Source organism: Drosophila bipectinata, chromosome 3L (genome assembly GCF_030179905.1).
Source record: "Drosophila bipectinata strain 14024-0381.07 chromosome 3L, DbipHiC1v2, whole genome shotgun sequence".
Taxonomy (NCBI): domain Eukaryota; kingdom Metazoa; phylum Arthropoda; class Insecta; order Diptera; family Drosophilidae; genus Drosophila; species Drosophila bipectinata.
This window is the reverse complement of record NC_091738.1, coordinates 11,554,536-11,573,094: the sequence shown is the minus strand read 5'-3', so window position 1 is coordinate 11,573,094 and position 18,559 is coordinate 11,554,536. Positions and strand designations below refer to the sequence as shown.

The 18,559-nt window shown below is 39.8% G+C and overlaps 1 protein-coding gene across 1 annotated transcript; it reads left to right on the top strand.

Moving 5' to 3' along the window:
* The first annotated feature begins 313 nt into the window (after positions 1–313).
* Tsp66E (Tetraspanin 66E) lies at positions 314–18,465 on the top strand. Its single transcript, XM_017254414.3, has 7 exons — positions 314–558; positions 824–907; positions 12,735–12,859; positions 13,339–13,437; positions 14,593–14,721; positions 16,612–16,971; positions 17,027–18,465. Exons 3-7 carry the CDS (start codon positions 12,794–12,796, stop codon positions 17,174–17,176), a joined length of 804 nt encoding a protein of 267 aa, XP_017109903.1. The 5' UTR covers positions 314–558; positions 824–907; positions 12,735–12,793; the 3' UTR covers positions 17,177–18,465.
* The last annotated feature ends 94 nt before the right edge of the window (positions 18,466–18,559 follow it).

Sequence of the window (18,559 nt, the reverse complement as noted above, 5' to 3'; positions counted from 1 at the left end):
TTTTTTATTTTTAGTTATATTTTGATCCTTAAGGACATTCATAGGATAATTTATTTAAGTTTAAATATTGATAAGCTTAATATTCAAAAGACTGTTATTTTTCCCCAATCTGACATCTCTTAAGCTCAAGCTTAAGACTTGAAACAGCTTGAAAGCTTCGCTCAAAGAGCTTTAACCGCCAAGTTTTGGCCCGGCTACTGCTCCCCAGCCATGGCTCTCAAAGTAGAGCTTTCAGGCCCAACCTGCTATTTGTGAGAGCATGTACATGTATTGGTGCGGCTGCTGCTGCTGCTGCTGAAACCGAAACAGAAGTAAACCGTCACTTCGTAAGCACAAGTCGCTGAAATCGGTCGCACAGTCTCCCGCGTCGAGTGCCGTTGAGTGATTTAAGCCACGATTTCTGAGCTGGATTGGGCAGCAGCACCTAGCCATACGAACGAATTGGTCCGAATAGCCCGCCGAGTGCTGAGTTTTGGAATCGTTTAAGCCAACACACCCTACACGCTCTCGGCTTCTCGACTCCTCGTCTCTCTTTTTCATCCGGAGCTCAAGCCATCGGTGCGTCTCTATCTCGGAGTTATCTGTGGGACATATTCTGTGTATAGGTGTGTGTGTTTTTGGTTGGTTGTGTGTGTCTGCTGTTGTGTGTGTGTTCTACCGATTTTGTGTATAATTTTTTGCGCGCGCTCAATCAAAACAGTGCGATTTTCCATTGTAGTACTACAATCCTAACAATATTTACTATATCCTTGTTATCCTTGCAAAAAAAACAAACCCCAACAAAAAAGCTAAAATTCTCAAAAATATTCCGGAATCATTGCAGTTTAATACATCGAGTGGGTCGTAAATCTTCGACGCATCGTAAATTATTAAATAGCTCGCATCGCAGCGTGCCCATATTTTACAGGTAAGTTTTTCTTAGTTTGTCGGTTGTGCGCATTTCTCAAAACCTTTTTCCAAAAAAAAAAAAAGAACAAAAACCTAAAAACGTGTATAAACAGGGCGACTGCTACTGTTCCCAGCAAATATGAACCACCACCCAACCAACCACCCACCGCCCACGCCCTTGGGCATCCCATCCGGGCTCTGGCCTCTCTTTCCCACCCGCCCATCCATCCGCCCGATTCTTTGATACGCACACACACTTTTTGCGTCTTTCCTGCCACTACCCCGCCTCCTGCGCCCAATTCCTTGATTGCTGATGCTGCTGCTGCTGTGGCTGCCGCCCACCCCCATTCCGGTCCTGGACTTTTTGTGCTTTGCTCCCTTCTCACAGGGCCCTGGTCCACGATACCGTTGCCTTTTGAGGCCGCACTGATGCCCTGGCATCTGTGCTACTTTTCAATTGCGCGGCATCGCTTCATGTTTATCACATGTTATACCTTTCAAGTTTACACAAAAAAAAAAAAATAGTTAAGGGTATTATAATATTAAAATATCCTAAACCTATAATCCTACATAATCTTAATGAGGTTATAAAGTTCCAAGACTTGTAGAAGAATTAAAATAAAAAGTGTTGTATGATTCTGAATAGTTGAGTATCATATTATTTCATAATTTAAAGATGAATTCTTAATAAATTATATTTTATTTTTAATTAAATACCCCAAATCACCTTAGATTCTTGCCATAGTATCTTTAAATATTTGTTTAAGTGCATCCAAAGTGAAAGGTTCCCTTTTGCAGTTTCCTCAAGCTCTCCCTCTCTCACATTGTTCTTTTTTTTTTTCTTTTTTTTTTTTTGAAGTTTTGTTGAATTTCTGTGCAATTTCTTCAGCTTCACCGCCATTCGCTTTTTGATCTTGAAAACATGCTGACTCTACCAAGTTCTCCACAGCCCCCCCATCACCCCCAATATCCCCTTTTTGCAAAACAACCTGTCCGCTCATTGAGAGCCGAACAAGTTTGTCAGGAAAACCAATAAAGCCAGAAGAATTGTTTATTGGAAATGAGAAGAGAGTCTGCGGAGTCTAAAATAGAGAAAAAAGAGCGAAGCTACAAAGCTCACATTTGATAGCCAACTAAATGGGGGAATGGGGCTAGCAGGCTGATTATGATTACTTTCCGCAGACCGCAGACTCACTTTTATTTGGTTATATTATTCCGACATGAAATTGCCAATTAAATTATTCTGTAGAGGCGTTTATCTTTGCACGGAAATGTGGAAAATATTATAAAAACGTTACGTGACCATAAATTCACTTTTGATAATAATCTTTTAATCAGTCTGCTAACAGTCTGAAAATAATTATTTATCCAAAGAGCTATGAAATCAGATTTAAAGTGCTAATATGCTGAATAAATTTTAGATTTGTTTAATAAAATACAGGGCATGGCCATTGGGATTTGTTTTCGCAACTTAGCATAATCAACTAAGCGATTAGAATAGGTAATTAACTAGCAAATATTGCCCTGGATTTTAAAATTAAAATGCCAGCTAGAAGTTATGCTGGCCTAGATTACTCTACTTCCTCTTGAGGTTTGCCTCAAAAATTCTCCTCTTAATGTTTGCTTGGAGGTTCAATAGCAATTTTCAGCAAACATATCTCCCCTTTAAAATCTTGATTGCTTGGGGCCATCCTCCCAGCGAAGCACCTGCCAATTGGGATTGAGTAATTGGCTTACATACCTGAGACTGAGACTAAGACTGAGACTCCCCCAGGTAGATAAATGAAAAACTAAATGGCTCACAAATCTCAGGAACAGCTTAAGCGGGCGATGAGTCGAAGGAAGTTATGTACTTCGTGGATCTGCGAAGGTGGAAGTGCAGGTGCAGACTGCACCTGTTAAGAAAACTTTGAAAAGGGGGGGGACTCTATATGCCACATATAGGAGCAGTAGCAGTAGTCGGAAACCGAGTTAACCAACCCGTTTGTAGAGAACTTGCCAAAAGCCAACTTTCCATTGGGAAATCGCACGCTAATGCACAGCCAAAAGGCAATAACTCAATTGGCAAATATCCGCAGCACTCTTGGCCTGGCAGAACCAAGCCGAACTCAACTGAAGCCTGACTTGCCGAAATGTGCAACATAATTCAATTAGGCGGCAAGGGGGAGAGGTCTTTGAATGAAAGCCTCCATACAAACAGTAGCAGATTTTCGAAACAATCGCCCAGCAAGCATGAAATTCGCCAAAGGCCAATGGATATGTAAGTCCAGCCCAATGTTGGCCCAGTTAATGTGGGGAGATATAGATGGTTGGTCTTTGTCGCCGAAAAACTCGAATTTAAACTGCTTTTTCCAAGGTGAACGAGCTCACCCTGAACAGAGCCGAAACTATAAAGTCCCAGTATCTGAAACTCCGCCAAAAGGTTTCTGTATCTGCATCGGGTTACGTGTTGCGCATGCGTTGTCTCTACACACATATTTTATGGTAATTCGAACTCGATCCACTCGCCATCGCTGCCTTGGACTTTCACACATTAAATATATGGTAGCACCCCCCAAAGAGTGGTGTTCTTTGATTTTATTTTTCACACAGCCAACTAGTATTACAGGGGCTTTCTGATTGTGGCTCGAATTACAGCCGCGCAAGTTCACTGAGATAGTTGGTAATTAAAATCAAGACTGCCATTCCGAAGGCATTAGATCTCCACTCCTCTTCCAGCGGATGCCGAGAGTAGCTGCCACCAGTATAAGTACACATAGTTCGAATGGCTTTGTAGCTGCCACAGTCTCCACTGTGATTTGCGGCAATTGTCCAGCCATCAGGCCATCCAGCCATCCAGCCATCTGGTCAACCATCCGCCCTGGGCCTGGGATACTTAATCTGTGGCTTTCCATTCGAATCGATTCGATTCAGCCTGTCGACATTGTCTCAATGCAACAATACTTGCAGTACAAGTCCCTTGCTGGCCATTTCGCCAATGTAGACTGTCATTGATTTAAGTTAATTAAAAACTTAAAGCCAGAGACAGAGCCAACAAACTCGCAATAGGGACGTGGAGAGAAAACTAACTAATCCGGGACTTACAAAGAGACGAAGATTGAAGTAATGGTTGGATAACGAAGGGGAACTATCGATTTGGGTTGCATTTTAGGTCAGCCCAGATCGCTTAATTAAACGGAAATGAAGTATTTCTAGAAACTCAAACTGGGGAAGAATAGATTTCCCTTTGAGGAAGAGCCTATTACAAGCTGGGCCTAAAATCTGATAACCATTCCATAATCGTCCCAATCCGGAGCCACTTTTCTCATGCCCGACAGGTGCAATAACTCATTCGCTCCACACATGATTAATGAATCCAAACTACTAATAACTGCACGCATTGTTCAGGAAACTAAAATGAAAAAATAAGCCCAGCTATGACTTAAAAAAAAAAATATGTTTACTTTCGCAAGCCATGAAAATCTCCAACAAAAAACAGATTGTGATGATTACGCAATTGGAAATGCGTAACTTTGATTTCTGTCCGTTACTGGGCGCTTAATTGAGGTGGCAGGTGGCTCTAAACTGTGGCAGCAGGGAAAGCATCCAAAGCAGACCAAAAAATAAACGTAAGTGCCAGCCAGCCAGCAATTAACTTGGATACCCACTTAATCACTCCTCGCTCGCCCACCATCCCAACTCCGAAGACTCAATCAGTGATGTATCTATTTGTGTTGACCATTTGTAATTGAATAAAATGTCCAAGCATCTTAAGACTTGAGTTTATTTTGAAATTTTGTTTATTTTTTATTTGACTTTTTTTCCCCCTAAAAAAAAAGAAAACAAAAAGTGAAAGTCCAAATATGCAAGGCGACGTGCTGCTGCAACAGTGCATATTAATTTCTTAAGCTTTTATTTTTGGTTCGACGGCGACAGGCTGGCTGAGGCACGCCTCTGGGGCTATTTTTTGGAATTTTCTTCGGCGGCGATTAACACCCAAGAGCCAGTTTGGCATTGTTTAACAAATATTTCACTCTCCGGCCGGCTAGTGGCCATCGCCTTTTGGCCAAAGGTTACTCTGGCAAGTGGCCATCGCCTTTTGGCCAAAGGTTTACTCTGACCATTTCTGTGTTGCATATTTGGGCAGTGATGCAATTGGCCAGTACGTATGTAGTTTGGAGATACAGAGCACAGCAGGTGGCTGGGCGGTGAGACTAGAGTTGCTCCAAATGGGGGTATAGTTTGCCTATTTGGTTACGTTTTATTTGCAATAAAATCGGACTAAGATTGCACAACTTGTTTCAAAAGTAAGTGGCAGGGGGTTGGCCTCAGAAAAGTAACTATAATAGCCCTTGGAATATTATATCATAAATCTTGACGGCTTGTTATTCATATCAGGAAAGATATGAACTTTTTGCAGCACATTCTGTTCTCACATTCTGGCGTTCAGGAAGTAGTAACTCTCCGCTATTAGATAAGTTGCACTGTACCCCCAAGCCTAGGGGCCTGAAATTACGAACATCATCCAAAAACTTCCCACATAAATTTCAGAGCTCTGGCTGGGATGTACGTACTCTCTCGCCGACTAATGCGATATTTCATATAGTTGCAGTCCCAGAAACTCCATGGATGCACATTTTTTTATTTGTTCACACCCATGCGTTGCTGGTTACTCCCGGGGGCATGTGCCCCCTCGACTCGACTCGCATGAAAAATGAAAATCTTGCCCCACAGCCGCATGAGTGCGATTGCAAAATATTGAAATCGAATGAGAAGCATTGATTGCATTGCATTGCGAATGCCAAAATGTGAATCGGGTGAGTCGGGTTGGCCAACATAATGGCCATTGCCGGGTGATTATCTTTTTGCATGTGGCATGCTGCATGAGGCAGGAGGAGGAAGTGCCAAAGGTTGTGAATGTGAAAGTTGAGTCTTTCAGGCAGGAGAAAAACTAACCAAACAAAAGAAGCAAATAAGCCGCAAGTTAAGCGCATTGAACTTGGCCCCTTGAGGCCTTGGGGGTCCAAAAGAAAGTTAAATAATCAGTGAAGATCATACTATACGTCCGACACGAACCGCAGTTCACACTTTTCAGCAGTCGCGTGTGGATGCCACTTTTTCAGACTGTCAGACTTTGCAGCAGTAGGTGCCTGTCGGGTACTTATTTCATTTAAATATATGAAAAGTAATATGGAAACGTTTTTCCTCTTTAACCGAGCAATTTGCGCCCCATGACTCGGAATGGGAATTATCTAAACCGACCAGACCAGAGCAGAGCTCAGCGCACCTTAATGCCCTAACCCTGGGATCGCAACTCACTCACTCAATCAGCTGCTTCACTTCACATACCAGAGACCCTGCATATATTATATATATAATTTTTTCGTATTTCTCCCAACCAAGTGTAGATGAGCATCTGTTTAGGTTGTCGTTCGCCCACGCAGAAAATGGTCGGGAAGGGGTGGGTAGCCTCCCTCCAACTTTAATGGAAATTTATTTGCATCTGTTATGAATTGAAGTGACAGCGGGCGTTGGTTATGTTGGTTGCTCGGTTTCTGTTTTGTCTCTCAAATGCAGGAAACTGTCGCTCCAACACACAACACAACCGCACATCCCACACCCTATACCCCACACGGCGTATGTGTAATCTCTTTGTGTAACAATGCCCTGTGAACTCGCAATTGGACAAAAACCCAATTATTTAGGGAATGTCTACATCACAATTGAACTGGAACTTCATATATAGTTCTCTATAGAACTTTCCAAGAGAATAGTTCATTTTATAAATTATATGCAAATTAATTTCATAACTAAATGATGCAAAAGTTGTCAAGTCAAGTCCTACCCCACCATTTCTGATTTATATGCATAGGTTATACAACTTGGATTCCCATTATTATTCCCAACTTTTGTCCCAACAACTTTGATTTGACTTTGGCAGCCTCTTTTTTCGGGGTTTGTTTATCTTTCTTGAAAGGCACCCCACCCTATTATGCTGGGCAAACAGAGACATTTTAAAGCATTTCATTATCATTTTTTATAAGCTTTTATTTTTATTTTATTGATGAAAAGTGAAAAAAAAGAAAAAGTAACAATAAACAAGGGACTGACAAAAAGCAAATCATTTGCCAGCTCATTATGAACTAAATAAATGCAAGTATGTCAGCCTCGTTCAAGCTCTGTAATTCACTCCTACAGATACAGATACAAAGATACATATACAGATACAGATACAGATACATATATATACTAGTAGAAGGCAGATACATTACCCGTCTTGCTGAAACAATAGCCGCTCATAACTGGAGCAATGAGCAATAATAAACCAAAAACCGAGAGACATTGAACAAATTCTGGTTCTGGTCGAGTTTCACTTTTCAGTCAAAAGAGCCGTAAAGAAAATAATTAAAAATGAAAAAAATTAATAAAGATTGAAGTGGGTTTTGGCGGAGGGAAGGGCTGGTCTGAGTAACTACCCACTTAATTAAGTAAATATATATGCAAAGTTTCATTTCTTTGTCCCCACCAGCGATGGTATAATTGGCCCCAAATAGTTTCATTCTTTCTCGTATGACTATTTACCTTAAAGTAGGTCAGTGTCTGAAAGGTTCTTTTTTCGACGTCTCGCGTTCTTGACAAAAATTTGAAGCATAAGCTGGATTATTTGGGTGGGGTCAGTGGTAAGAAAAGTGGAAAAAAGCTAAACAATTAGATGGGAAGTGCTCTTAAAAATAATTGAAATATTTTAGTAGATTTTTAGATATGACACGACCTGCCATATCTTTCTGGCAAATTTTCGGATAAAAATCTCTCAGCGAATTGACGTTTTTTTTTTCATTAAAACTTGTTTGATTTGCATATCAACTTTTGCCATTATTTTGTAATCAAATCTAGAGTAAAACTTTTTAAAAAATTCCTCCCCGAGCCACTAAAAAATAAAAGAAGGAAAAAATGTATCGCATAACTCTGCTAAATGGCCAGACATGTGTCTGGGTGTCTCTCTTGACCGGTTGGATAGTTGGCTCGCATTTTGGGGACAACCCGACTGGCCGGCTACCTGGGTCTACACAGCAAGAAAAAGAGTTTAAAATTGTGTAATCTGATAAATACAAACCCTGATCTCATACCCATTTTTTCTTCGAGTATCTATGGGATCGTGGAGGCGGCGGGGCGTTGCCATCTGGGCTCGCTTATGGCACACGGCGTGGTCCAGTGCACATGGCCCAAACGGGGCTGTCAGGTGTTAAATTGGCAAGCCATCAAATGGCAGCAAACACGGCAACAAACATCCCCAGCCCCAGCCAAGACCATTGACCTAAAAACTGAATAAAAAAAACTGAAAAACTATAATGGCAAGAGTCAGACAAAGGGGTAAACTCTTCGACTTGAAGACCTCAGACGCCGACGTTTCGACTCGAGCCCACTAATTATGTCAAATTAACGCACTTCATGTGATTATATAAGCAAACTAGCAACAACTAGCATAACTCCGACTCCGAAGTTGAATGACATTATGAAGTGAAAAATGGTATAGATGTTGAACAAATTTTTATATTTAATTAGCTGTACGAAGGTGCTGGCACATCAAACGAATAATTTAATTAGACCAGTTCTGGGTACAATTTTTGGAATGTCCTTTTCGGAGGTTGTCGGATTGTAAATCGGGTCGGGTTGTCCAGGGCGTTGGCTTTATGGATATTTCAAAATTTTTGCCGCTCGAGGAGTTGGCAAACTTTATTTGACCGGCTTCGCTTTGGCTCTTATGTATATTTGCATTAATTAAGCGAAATTTATAAATAAATTGATTGTATAGCTCGTGCTGGTCTCCATCCTAAAAAACAACACCCGAACAACAGCGTCAATATTGCGTCAATATTTTGTTCAATTAATGGATTTTAATTCCAGTCGAATAAGTTCGGGTTTAAAGCGGGACCACAAATTTAGCAATTTGCGGATAAAACAAAGAAAAAAGGTTAAATTCAACTTTTAAATTGGCTGGTTCGATAAAATATTAAACCAGGCAAAGTTTTAAATCAGTTGGGAGATGGAGGTCTTTATTCGATTGGAAAATTATGATAAAAAGATGAAATGGAGTGGATGGTTTTAATTAATAATGATGCTGATTAATAAATTAAAGACCGACTAAGCAATAATTGCACTAACTGCTATTCTACTTTGGATCTCCCGAGTAGATTTAGACATTAAAATTCCCATACTCTTCCGAGCAGTTCCCAGGCGAGAAATCTTGGCCATAAAAGCCTTCTAATGCGGCTCTCATATGCAAACCTCCGAGAGGGGAGTTCATGGGCCACCCACCTGCATTTAAGTACTGTTTGGTGGGCCAGGTGACCCAATTGAGGCTTATTACTCTATAATTTAATTACCCATTCCGGTGGAGAAAGGGAGCGGGCGTGGCGGAGTTTGGTGCTAAGTATGGGAATCAAGACCCGTGGAGAACTGAGGAAATTCTCACGCTTTGACAGCTGGAAAGTGGCTCTGCTCTGCGGTTCTGCGGCACTTTTGGTTTCGAAGCGTGATGGGGTTTTTTTTTCCTCATCTTGTTCAGTGATTGCTCGTTCAGTGGCTATTACTATTTTTCATCCAAGCCCCTCCAGAGCCAGACAGCAAATCAAATCAGAATCGAAGAGATGGAAAAATGGTTTGGGGAAAGGGGCAGAGGCAACTCTAGAAAGCCAATGCCAATAAATAAAATTTCTAAATTCTTGGCAAGCCAGCGAACGTGACAAGTGTGAACACACATGAACACTCGAGGTCACTCGAATATACATATGTTGAATTCTTGTAATATTTTTCGGTAAGTGGTACATATTTTTTTGTGCATTTCCCATAACAACTGTCCCTGAAAATGGCACTTGCTATTGGGAAATGAAAAACTGGAAAAACACTTCCGTTCGAATGACAAAAATTTATGGGCCTTGAGGCATTGACAGGCTTTTCATTTTATGCCACCTTTCAACTCTTGTTTTTCCCTCAGCATCGCTCTTTTTTTGTAAGGTTTTCTTTTTAATTAATAAAAGTTACGACTTTCTTTAACCCATTTTGACTGGAAGCTAGGGAAAAAAGATGCTGGCTGGCTGGCTGGTGGTACCCACAAGAAAATCACTTCCAGTCTCCGCTCGAATTTCCTTTCTGCAATAGAAAATGCTTTAATCACTGCCGCCGAAATAAATAAAAAAAAAAAAAAAAAAAAAATATGCATTGTTTTCAAAGAGGGGGAAGCACTTCCACAGTCACAGCAGCCGGTAAAACACAAACTTTCTATGGTGTTGTTCGACAAAAATGTTGTTCGAGCATGTGCAAGCATTTAATTACGCAAATAATACTATAAACAAAAGCCAAATCAAAATCCGAATGCAAGTCAGCAGCGAGACCATAAATTTGTAATTTATTATTCGCTGGTTTTCTACTCTTTTTATTTTTTTCTTTATTGGATGCTGCATATTTAATTACAAGGTTTTATAGAGATGATGTTAAAAATTTGAGTTGAAAAAAATACATGAAACTTGCTTTAAACTGAGCTCTAAAAAGGGTATTTATTATATCCCTAAAGAAAAGATTATACAAGTTTTATATTCAAGAAAAAAAGATGCTCTAAACCCAAGTTAAGGAAAGTCAATATCCCAGACTTAATATTGGTTTTAAGATAAAATGCTGATGCTGCTGCTGCTACCGATGCCTTGCAGAATTTTTGCCAATATTTTCCATAAGCCACTCGAAAGTTAATTACAAGATTTATCTCAAACACATGTGGGTGTATAATCCACCCATATACGTATAGATATACTCCATATTCCGGTTAACATGTCTGTGTGCTAATGGGAAGCTTTTGAATTTTGTATGGGCTCTGAAACAGAATCAGAAACCTGAAACCTGGGCTACTGCTTAGTGGGTGGCTGCTGCGTGAAGCTTTTCCTCTCAGGTGAGCCAGGTAGTAATTAAAGCTTTGAGCTAAAATGCAGTCTTAATGAATAGATAAAGGTAAAAGTTGAAATAAAGGTCTTCTATCTGAGAAATACACACGAAAGTCAGAGCAAATGATTGGGTAAATATTTACCAAAAAAAATAAAATTTTTAAGTGAGATTTGGTCAATATTTGTGAGGACAAACATTTGCATTGTTATTGTTATTGTCGATTTTTATATAGGTATATTTACTTTCTCAATTCCAACCGGTCTTGTTCTGCCAGTTGTTGAGATAAAATGCAAATTGACATGCAAATGGGGGAATACTTTTTTTTAGTACTTTATCTGCGACTTAATACCTGGCAAAGACAAATGAGTTAGTCCGACGTATACGTAATATATTCCCAAACAACACCTTGAATTTGAAGAATTCCATATTAGCGATTCAATGTCATAACCATTATGCAGTATCCGTTAAGCTGCCATTAGCACGTGTTATCATCAGAAAATGTTTAAACTAATTTCAAGCTAGAACGTCAAATGTCTGGAAAAACAATGGAAAAGCAATTAAAAATTTGTTGATAAACTTTTTGTTGATATTTTTGTCTGAAACCAGGAATGGGGGGAGTGCTGGTGGGAGGGGAAGGAAATGCGGCAAGTGTGGCGCCCACAGAAGCTGGGCTTGAGCCCCTTGGAGCATTTTGCATTCAAGTACCTCGTGCACTCATCTCTTATATACATATATATGCGTCCACAATTACATTTCTGCCAAAACATCATTAGGGGTAAGGCATGGGGGCGAGGAGGAGGAAGGCTCTACCGGGCTCAAAGGGACCAGAAAAAAAAAGAATGAGAACAAAAATGTTGGCAAGGAAAATGTTTGCCAGTCGCCGCGACTTGGCAACAGCATCAAAAACTGGGTAAAAATTGTATATAACATGGCTCGAAAAACAAGGTGTTCTAAATTCCAAAAGAAAGGTTTTCATATTTTATAAAAATGTATAGTTTAAGTGGCTTTTTGGTAGAAGTTTTTTATAACCTTTATTCCTAAAAAAAAAATCAATTAAAAATATAGTACCATTTCTTAAAGTGTACCACGCAATGCTAGCAGAGCTGAGGGCTTAGCTTCGCTGTGCCGAGTGCTCTACTTTTCAAACTTCAATAGCTCGTGACATTGTTTGTGTGTACGGGCTATACACATATATATATATGGTATGGTATGGTATATACTATGTTATATACGTTTGATTCTCAGAACTTGCCACAGCAACAACAACAACAACATCTGTGAAACCAGCTGCCAGAAGAATCTGAAAAGAAAAGTACTTGGAATGGCGGGGTATACGGGATGCTGCTAATGAGAAAGTTTACTTGGAACGAGAGATGCTGGAGATTGGGATTGAGATTCCCGCCGACTCGATGAATTAATGAATGAACGAAAGCTTGTAATTTACTCGGGCAATTTTTCGAGCTGCTCTAGGAATTAAAGTATCTTGTATCTGGATGACGAGAGAAGATAGCAACGTGCTTAGATTTCTATCGCGTATACGACTAGTTGAACAAGTTGTTGAAATAATTTAGTAATTATCTAGCTAATAGATTGAAAATATTAAAGAGTATCTTTATATTCGTAGAATCTTTTTTAATCTTTTCCCTGAACTTCCGTTGAAGTTGGTTAATTTTTTAACGGCCGCTTCACATGTTAATTTGTTAGGCACGAGGCACGTGCTAACATGGCCGATAACGAATGCAACTTGGCTTGAAATACACATTTCTTGTTTATTTTCTTTTCTTGGTATTTTTTATTATTTTGTGACACTTTCTTTTCGAGGGTGTGTGAGTGTGTTAAGCACTCGACCAGAAATTAACCAAATTAAGTAAAAATATGTTTTTTAATTGAATTAGAAAATAACTATGGAATTTCTCTTTCTCTTTAAATTGCAGCAGTTGAGAGCTCCCCGTCCAGGAGGACAAACAGCCCCAAAATTTCGAAAACAACGAAAATGGTGTTCGACTGCGGAGTCTGGTGTGCAAAGTATTTGCTTTGCATATTTAATTTTATATTTTTTGTAAGTATCTCGAGCGTTAAGTTGAGGTTAAAAAAAAGCAAATTGCGTTAGGTGCGTCCCACCAATCAAAATTTATTTAAAAAAAAATGAAATTCCATACCCCCTGTTTGCCATAAACATCAAATGCCATGCAACTCAATCAAGCAAATCTCTGCGCAAGCGCTGGTGCTTTTTCCCGCATTTTCAACTTGGTGGCAGCGGTTCATTGACTTTGCCACAACCTCATCATCATGATTCCATCACCAACATCATAATCATCATTGTCATCATCATCATGAGCATTTTTGAATGCAATCAACACGAGCAGGCAACATCATAATAATAACAATCATCAACTGCGTTTGCATGTTGCCGGTGAGGGGGGTCGATGGATTCGGTCTTGTGTTTTATGTTTCTTTCTATTTTTTTTTTTTTGTATCTATAATCCCCGCTTCTACCTTTCGGATACACATTTACACACCTCTGTTGTCTTTTTGCAGGTGCTAGGCACAATTATATTCGGAGTCGGACTATGGCTGGCCGTCGACAAGCACTCGCTGATTGCTCTCCTCAAGCTGGTCGAAAGCGAACGCATCGAGGTAAGACTGTAGCTGTGGCTGTGGCTGTCCGGGAGAAAGTGTTACTTGAGAAACACCCTCAGTGAAGGCCCACTGCAATCCACTCAATTATAACGCACATTTCATACGCAACCCATCGAAGTGTGTAATTCATCCACATCGTACTACTATATTGCCTGACTTGAAAAAATATAAATCAACCCCGAAAATATATAGATCAAGCTCACGTGCAGGTGCTCTAGTAAATGTCAGTAGTTAGTGGTATATGATTGCTAAAAAAAAACTGTATAATTATAGAATAAACAAGTTGGTCTAGAGGGAGGACCATGAGGGAGGAACTAATCAAAGTGCACGATGCATTGTGATGACAAACTGACCCACAATAGGGGAAGGTTTTTCAAATGTAATAATAATTGGCTTTCAGTACAACCCCCAAAAAAACCACAACAATATTAAGAGCAAATAGTAAAAGAAATCAACATAATAATCTGATTAAAAATCTAGCTTATTAGAACTTGATTGAGAACCTCTTCTTTGGCGAGGAAATATCCAATACAAGTGGAACTTTATTAATGAAGCGAAAACTTTGGCAAAAAAAATGAACAAATTTTAGCTTGAAGTTGAACAACCACTCCTGGGACTTTCTCCCCCCTCAAATAAAGTTTTCCAAGCCAATTCACCCAACTAAACCAGAACTATGACAAATTCCATCAAAAGTTGCATGTTCAGTGTTAACTAAAGTTGTGGCGGAACGGAAAGGGACCACTATCTCTATCTATCTGATGCTTTGGCAAAATACACATGGAAAGTGCATGTCCTTCCACACACGGCGACTAATTGCAGGGTCACCTAGGATAAACATGCAGCAACTAATTGAGAAACTTTAGCAGCAACTCTCCCGGAAACAATTGTCGAGTTTTGGTCAATGAACTTCCCACATGACATATACTACTAGCATATACCACTTATCCCCTTGAACTTAAAAATTTGCCTACGCCAATTGGGTAAAATATAAAAGAAACATAATTGAATTACTTAAATAGGAAGTCACAAATTTATTTTTGGTCAGTTCAAAGTTTAATTACGTATACGCAGTGTGGGGCCATCATCTGCAATTACTCTCACATAGTTGGCCATTTATGTAATTTTTATTTGTACATATGTATTTTCTTTCAGCAATTTACACAGCCTCAGGTCATAGAGCAACTGGCCTACGTTCTGCTCGTCATCGGAGCTGTCATGTTCTTCATGAGCTTCTTGGGATATCTGGGGGCGATGCGGGAATCTCGCTGTCTGCTTTCTACGGTAAGTGAACAAATCGAATATTAAAGACTAAGACTACATAACCATAGTAGCTATAATATTAATTTTAAAAGGCCTCTTAATTTAATAGTCAATAACCAGTAAGTTAATAGCCTTTAACTTTCATTAAGTTATATTCCTAGTTCAATAAAATTTATTTCGCCGGGCAATCAATGAGATCCAATCAGAGTTTTTACGAACTTGCATCATCGAATTGAAGATGCACCCAGGCCTGGGTTTGGGGATTGCCAGCAACGTGTGTTTGCATACATATTTCACAGAAACTCTTTGGGTAAACTTTTTTTTTTTTGTTCAACTGAAGAGGATTTCCATTTGACTTTGAATTTTGGCTGGAAAAACCATGAAGGCACCCGTAGAGAAAGTTTTGTACATAGCTGGGCATTCCTATGGACTATCCACTGATATATAGGTACATAAATGTAGATACATCAATATCGTGAGGCCAGGCTTGTTTAACGAATGGCTCAACCCTCTGATAATTGTACGATGGTATCGATACAAGGCGCAATGACAAGCCCTTCACTCACCGTCTGACGACTGATTTGTGAGTGGAATTGTAATTTCTTTCGGTCTAGATGATAATTTACATACGAGGGCCAAGAGGGACTTTCTATTGCCGGAGAATGTAGTCACTCGGGCGATTGTTGTAATTAACAAACAGTCTTATCGCATAAAGCTGCAGTACTTGCCCTGGACACTGCAGTCGCGCCCACATTTCAGTGGGCTTGGCCCGGTCGGGCTTAATTGCAGCAACAAAACAGGTGAATTTAATTTACCTGAGCACAGCAATTGGCATCGAGGGACTGGCTGAAAATATTTCTATTTTTGCGCATGCGCAGCGGTGCCGAACACGCGACCTGCATGCGACCCCCTTGAGCACAATTTGCACTTAAATTAGCCAAGGCCGTTTGAATAACGCATCCCAAGGCCGACTTAGCTCTTGGCATGGCTAACATGCTTCAGCATTGGATTTTTTTTCTGGCTAAATTCGAGGCCCTAAATGATTTCAAAGTGCTCCAAATAATCCACTAAATAAATTGCTTAGACTTTGTTGGGAATATTAAGTGATTATGTCTACGTACCCGTTTTTGTCTCTGTAATATCCTATTAAAAATCCATTTCATTTCTCGTCTAAAATGCTACTCTCCATAGGCCGCAATTCACTGAGCTGGCTTGTGTATCTGACAGATACATTTACAAGCCGAAGCAGAAGCAGCTACCAACGCCCACGCTCTGCCACAAAACGAAATGCTGTGAGGCGTAACAGCCACAACAACAACAATAACAACAATAAGCTTGGCTAAAAGCGAGCATATCTGGCCAACGCATCAGCGACATTAGCCAGAAGAGTAGAACGAAAAGCCGCAAGAGAGCTTTTTCGAAACATGCAACAAAACATTGAGAAGTGACCTTCAGCATTTGTGTTTCTGCCTCTGCTGTTGTATGCTGCGACCGCCGCCCAACCAGCCACCCCCCCTTCCATATATTCTATATCTGTATCTGTATCTATCCATGAACTTATGCAACTATGCTATGTGTGGGCCAAGACTCACCACCAGCGGGGCAGGCCGACAAATGCTGAGCATTTAGCTCAGGGTCAAATGGCTAGATTTTTCTGCACGGCTCATAAAGGGCCACCAACCGCCCAAATTGGGTCAACCGCGGGCTAGAGCATTCTAAATAAAGTGGCCAACGAGACTAAATTAATATTAAAAGCAACGAGGCCTTGAGGGAAAATTGGTATATATTTAAATAATGGAAATATACAAATTATAAGGAAGATTAGATACATAGATATATCTATATTATTGTAGTAGATACAAATATCCCTTATATCTTAAAATAATAATCTTAAAATTACCCCCTTTTTAGTATGGAACCTTTTTGATACTCCTACTGATTGCTGAGATTACGGCTGGTGGCTTGGCTGCCTTCTATAAGGACAGAGTTCGGGCCGAGAGCAAGACCTTCCTGCAGACGACCATCACCAGCTACTCCCTGGGCGAGAATGTGGATGCCACTTCGCTGATGTGGAACCAGTTGATGGGCAACTTTGGCTGCTGCGGAATCTCCGACTATCGCGACTTTGAGGCCTCGTCGGCGTGGGTGAATGGAAAGGGCAACCGCACCATACCGGAGGCCTGCTGCATCCTCAAGGACGTGGCTAAGTTGGTGCCACGTGATGAGGACTGCACCACCAATCCCAGCGATAGCAACAGTTTCTACAAGAAGGTACGGTGGAGAGGTGTATAGACTTTAGTCCTTTATTAATAAAATATTTAAACAGGGCTGCTATGAGGTCTTCACCGAGTGGCTGATTGGACAGCGTGAACTGATCATCGGTGTCATTGTGGTGGGCATTGTCCACCTGGTCCTGATCATCCTGGCCTTTGCCCTGTGCAAGGCCTTTGCCAAATACAACGATATGCGTCTGTAAATCAGTGCGCCAGTGTTGTGAGAAGTAGTAGGAAGTAGTAGGAACGAGCCAAAACAGCAGGACAGTGAAGAGCGATGATCCCTCCTAGAAATTCCCCAGAAGATACCGAAGATACCGCATATATATACCGATTTACAAGATACAACACCCTACCGAACACCGCGACGTGCTCAAGAGGAATAATCTGCATTTGCCGCATGGACCGGGTCTTACACAAACTTACACAATTTTCAAAAAAGGAAAAAAATTAATGAAACAGCTCTCCTTTAACGATAAGCTAAGATCATAGCCAGCATAATCCATTTACCGACTTACCGATTACTCTATTCACGAATATCTTAAACGAAATGTTGCTCAATGTTTTTTGCCAGAAAAACCATAAAAAAACAGAAGCCCTAATGGAAGTCAAGAAAGTAACCAGAGATCGGGACTAGTGAGGTTTTACGATGGAAAGCTTACTTGAAGTATATATTTATTTGTAAATCTGTTTTGATAGCAGTTTTTAGTTGTTAAGTAGAAAAGTGCAGTATGCATCGTAACCATATTGTAACTATTTTTTCTTAGTCTTTTTACAAAAAATTTTTTGTTATGCAACAACACATGCTGCAACGCATTCGAAAAAAAATATAACATATATAACATCTGAACCACTCAAAAACATCACACACACAGATATATAAGATCAATTTTGAAATCGAACGAACCATGAAATCAATTTTGAAATATAACTTTTAACGAGGCATAAGTTTTTATGCCGCAAGAAGCGCATTAAACGCAATAATATTAAATAATTAAACATACATATATACAAAAAAAAAATATTAATTGAGAAAAAAAAACAAATGAGAAAAGTTAAAAAAATGAAATGACATTGACATTGACATTGTACTAGTATGTGTATTAGTTGATAAGTCTCTAATCTTAAGTTGTAACTTTAGTTGTTTTTGCTATGGCTATCTTCGAGTTTTTAACTACATATGCCCGGGACATGTCCTGGGTCCTTTTGTTAAAAATGAATGTTGTACATTTTTGAATTCTATATATACATATATAACTATTATTAATGCATATTATATACACGTACATACACACATATGTCTGTAGTTTATCTAATGTACTTTTTGGGAAAAAAAAACAAAAACAACTGCGCAATGAAAACACACAAAATCGAAAGCAAAACTCATTCAATTTTCCCCCCAAAACGAACGCAATGCAAAATCCAATTTAAAAATGTACATTTCTGAACGTGAATGAAAAAGTAATTTAAATAAAGAAAAATTAAATCAAAATATGGGGCGAGTTTTATAGCATGCATCTTTTTACAGCAGAATAACACTCCTGGCTTGGCCCTCTGTTAACTCAATGTTAAGGAAAGCTTAAAGC